This window comes from Otolemur garnettii, unplaced genomic scaffold, assembly GCF_000181295.1.
Source record: "Otolemur garnettii isolate 467f Iridium unplaced genomic scaffold, OtoGar3 scaffold00005, whole genome shotgun sequence".
NCBI classification, from domain to species: domain Eukaryota; kingdom Metazoa; phylum Chordata; class Mammalia; order Primates; family Galagidae; genus Otolemur; species Otolemur garnettii.
Window position 1 is genome coordinate 5,265,743 of NW_003852400.1, and position 4,381 is coordinate 5,270,123.

Sequence of the window (4,381 nt, forward strand, 5' to 3'; positions counted from 1 at the left end):
AAAAAAAAAAAAAAAGAAAGAAGATAGTAACTTGAGAAGGCAGAGTCAGGAATGAATGGCCTGGGGAATGTTGAGATCTCTGAAAGTAAGATAAGGAAGAAAGAACGTAGAAGGTCTTTGGTATAGAAAGTAGTAGATGGCATCAGAGCAAGGTGGCAGGGTTTATTCACTCGTTCAGTTGTTTCATTCATCAAATACAGATCAGGTACCTGCTGCGTGTCACTCTAGGTGCTGAGGATACTGTGCTGAACATGATAGTATCACTGTTCCTGCATAGTTCATATTCTAGTGAGCAGGCCAAAAATAAGTAAACAATAAATAACATGTGACCAGGAAGTGCCTCACAAAAAATTAGAATGGGCCAGGTGACTTTTTATTTATTTTTTTTGTTTTGAGACAGAGTCTTTAAAATTTTTCACAGCACACTGGTTGAAAATCACTGCTATACAGAGTACTATGTTATAGTCTGAGATTAGATGAGGTCACCTAGGACCTCAAAGTATAGAGCAAGAGAAAAAGAAACCCCAAAACTGTGTTTTGAAGGTCATCAAGAAGCCAGTAAAGGTGGCAGGAAAAAAAATACTGGAAGGTGGGACAGGGTGAACAAGGAAAAGTAAATTCATAAAAACTCTGAAGGAAGATAAAGTTTCAAGGAAGGAGTCCGCTGTGTTGCCACTGCAAGTTCAAGTCAAGTGAGGGTAGAAATTGATACTGGAGAAAATAGCTTCATAGCACCTTGGGTGAAAATGGATAGAGCAGAACCTGGTTGGAATGGGTTGAAAAATAAATGTGACTGGGTAAGAAGGTTGAATGGACAGCTGTTTATACGAAGTTTAACTCTGATGGGCAGAGCTGTAGGGCAACAACTGGAAGGATTTTTGAAGATGAGAGAGAAGAGCATTTTTTTTTTTTTAAGCTAATAATCCAGGTGAAAGTTAGGAGATAGCTGGAAGATGCTAACCTTTGAGAAGACTTAGAATGGAATTCAGAACCAAGAGGAAGGATGGAGTAATTTATCTTAGTAGGAGAGGCTTTCTTAGCTGTGAATGGAGGGAAGAGGAAAAGATGTAGGTAGAGTGGTAGATGCTGGAATTCGAGTAGGATAATTTTAAGTTTTGTTTAAGCTTATTACAGTATATAATGTATATGCAGAAAATCTTCTACACATAATTAATACAATTTGACATGTTTGGGATAGTTTTAATTTTTTATTTAAGCAGGAGGCAAGGCTATTTGCCAGAAAGTGGAGAACGGTTTGTGTAGTTTAAGATAACACTAGAGGACCAAATGTACAAAATAGTCATCTTAGAGAATAGAAAAATCGACTGGGACAAAGTATGATTGCAGGACATAATAAGGAGCCGTTCCATATGAAGTTTGTAGTCCTGAGTTTGTTTGTTTATTTTTGAGACATAATCTCACTCTGTCACACTGGGTAGAGTGCTATGGCATCCTAGCTCACAGCAACCTTAAACTCTTGGGCTTGAGCAATCCTCTTACCTCAACCTCCTGAGTAGCTGGGACTACAGGTGCCTGCCACAACGCCTGGTTATTTTTTAAGACAGGGTCCCGTTCTTGCTCAGACAAGTCTGGAACCTGTTAGCTCAGAGCAATCTACCCACCTTGGCCTCCCAGAGTGCTAGTATTACAGGTATGAGCCACAGTGCCTGGCTTGAGTTTTCTATTTTGAGTAGAGATGAGATCTTCCTCTTCCTCAGGCTGGTCTGAAACTCCTGAGCTCAAGCAATCCACCTGCCTTGGTCTCCCAGAGTGCTAGGATTACAGGCATGAGCCACCTCGACTGACCAGTAATGCTGGGTTTAAATGAAAACCACTCAGCCTTATTTGACTTTTTTCTTCCCGTGTTTTATGCCCTCAACTCCCCTGCCCTTCTACTTGTTAGCTAACCTTAATCTCCAAGACAAAATACACCATTTGAGTTCTTTAGAGAGCCCTCGAGTTGCTAACTCAGCTTCTGTATTTGCTAGCATGTTAACCAAAGCAGAAATGAAAACAGTATTTCCTATCCAAAGAATCCTCATCCTTCAATTTCTCAAAATTTCGACCCAACCTACACTCTTTACATTTCCTGACTCCTGCTTCTCTAATATTGTTGTACACTGTCACAACCTATAGGGACTACTGTAATGTTCCCTTTGGTTCTGAAATGTAAAAATGGCCATAGGATATTAATAGATAGGAAGAGAAAAAGCATTCTTTGGCTAAGTTAGTTTAGAAAGTATTGGCTCGGCACCTGTGGCTCAAGCGGCTAAGGTGTCAGCCACATACACCTAAGGTGGTGGGTTTGAATCCAGCCCAGGCCCGCCAAACAATAATAATGGCTGCAACCAAAAAATAGCCGGGTGTTGTGGCGGGCGCCTGTGGTCCCAGCTACTTGAGAGGCTGAGACAGGAGACTCGCTTGAGCCCAGGAGTTGGAGGTTGCTGTGAGCAGTGAAGCCATAGCACTCTACCCAGGGGGACAGCTTGAGGTTCTGTCTCAAAAAAAAAAAGAAAATATTGGGTTTTATAGGTTTCTGTTTGCCTCTTTGGTTTTGGGGGGTGGTGGTTGTAGGACATCTCTGTACCTTTATTAACTTTATGTATACAAATCATCAAGAAACTTATACATTAGTCTGCATTTCTGAAACTTACATGACCACAGAACCCATTTTATACAGAATGCCTTACCAGATTCCTATTATGGAAGCATCACTTTGGGAAATGCTGTAATGCTCCATTTTAAACTTAACTTCCTTTTTTGTGTTTATCAGAACCAAGATCATTATGCAGTTCTTGGACTTGGACATGTAAGATACAAAGCTACACAGCGACAGATCAAAGCAGCTCGTAAGTATACTTATTTTGAAATAATCAAATATCTGGTGTAGGAAATGCTATCCTTTTGAAAAATACACAGTATCACAGCCTATAGCCATAAAGCTACATTAATGGCATGTGTTATATTGTCATAACAATGTAAAATCATAGTCTCCTTTATCTTTAGAACCAGATAAAAGCAGTTTCATGTATGGACTTTCCCATTAGGCATAAGAATCAGGGTGTGTGTATATATATATGTCAGGTTAAAGAACATTCTTCTAACTGGAAGAAAAAATAGTATTTCACCTCTGGAGGTATGGACAGCTGCTTAGTTGAAGTTGCTTTGTTACTTAAATTTTTCAATGTTATTTTGTGGTCTTAGGTCACACCTTTGTTGATACCACCCTGTCTTCTGTCCAAGAAAGAGTTACCTAGTGCTTCACTGTTATTTTCATTGAAAAGGTCAAAATTGTTGGGGGGTGGAGAATATTGGTAATCTAGTCTTCATATGCCTTATAAAACAGCATCTCTTAATGTTCCTAAATGTCCTATCCTTTGCATTCCTGTGGATATAATTTCCTATACAGACATTTGGATCACCTGATGAGTAAAACTTAGTAGAAGAGGTGAAGGTGATTAGTTTTCTGTGTTTTATCTTAGGAGAATGTTCTGCCCTCCACTCTAGAGAATGGATATTGAGGTCAGAGGAGGTAAGATTGTGGCCATATGGAAAAGGAATAGGGAGGGCCAGTTGAGAAAAGGAAGTATTATTATACCTGGAGGAAGATGACTGTTGAAAAATACTAATCAAGGCTCGGCGCCTGTGGGTCAAGTGGCTAAGGCACCAGCCATGTACACCCAAGGTGGCAGGTTTGAATACAGCCCAGGCCTGCCAAACAATGACAGCTGCAACCAAAAAATAACCGGGCATGTGGCGGGTTCCTGTGGTCCCAGCTACTTGGGAGGCGGAGGCAGGAGACTCGCTTGAGCCCAGGAGTTGAAGGTTGCTGTGAGCTGTGATGTCACGGCACTCTACCCAGGAGGACAGCTCTATAGTAGATAAATTCAGAATTTTCCCCATTAATGCTTACATTTAGGAAAATCACAGGAAATACGTTTTTTAACAAAGTAAAGGAATTTATCAGACCATTTTAGACCTATTATTGGATTTCTTAAAAGGCTGGTATGATTTTACACAAAGCATATGAATAGTTATTCCAATATAGATAAATAGAAAAGTCCACTTGCCATGTAAAAGTGCTTACAAAGTTTTACTATGTGAAAGAAAGGCATGCAAATAGCAAATATGTCTTCCTATATATAAATCTGTGAAAGAATTAGGAATACTTGGCTTGGCGCCTGTAGATCAGCAGTTAGGGTGCCAGCCACATACACCAGGCCTGGAGGGTTTGAACTCACCCAGGCCTGCCAGACAACAGTGGCAACTACAACAAAAAGTAGCTGAGTGTTGTGGCAGGCACCTGTAGTCCCAGCTACTTGGGAGGCTGAGGCAAGAGAATCACTTAAGCCCAAGAGTTTGAGGTTGCTGTGAGCTGTGA

At 40.5% G+C, this 4,381-nt stretch overlaps 1 protein-coding gene across 3 annotated transcripts in view; it reads left to right on the forward strand.

Moving 5' to 3' along the window:
* DNAJC2 (DnaJ heat shock protein family (Hsp40) member C2) overlaps window positions 1-4,381 on the forward strand; it is a 39,439-nt gene that overhangs the window by 7,458 nt on the left and 27,600 nt on the right. For 2 of the 3 annotated variants that reach the window (XM_003782610.2, XM_012812064.1), the window contains exon 3: window positions 2,774-2,849. In XM_003782610.2, coding sequence (XP_003782658.1) covers window positions 2,774-2,849 — 76 coding nt within the window. Of the gene's footprint in view, window positions 1-2,773; window positions 2,850-3,482; window positions 3,533-4,381 lie in introns of those variants that run through there. The other variant, XM_023518748.1, reaches the window with a different exon arrangement.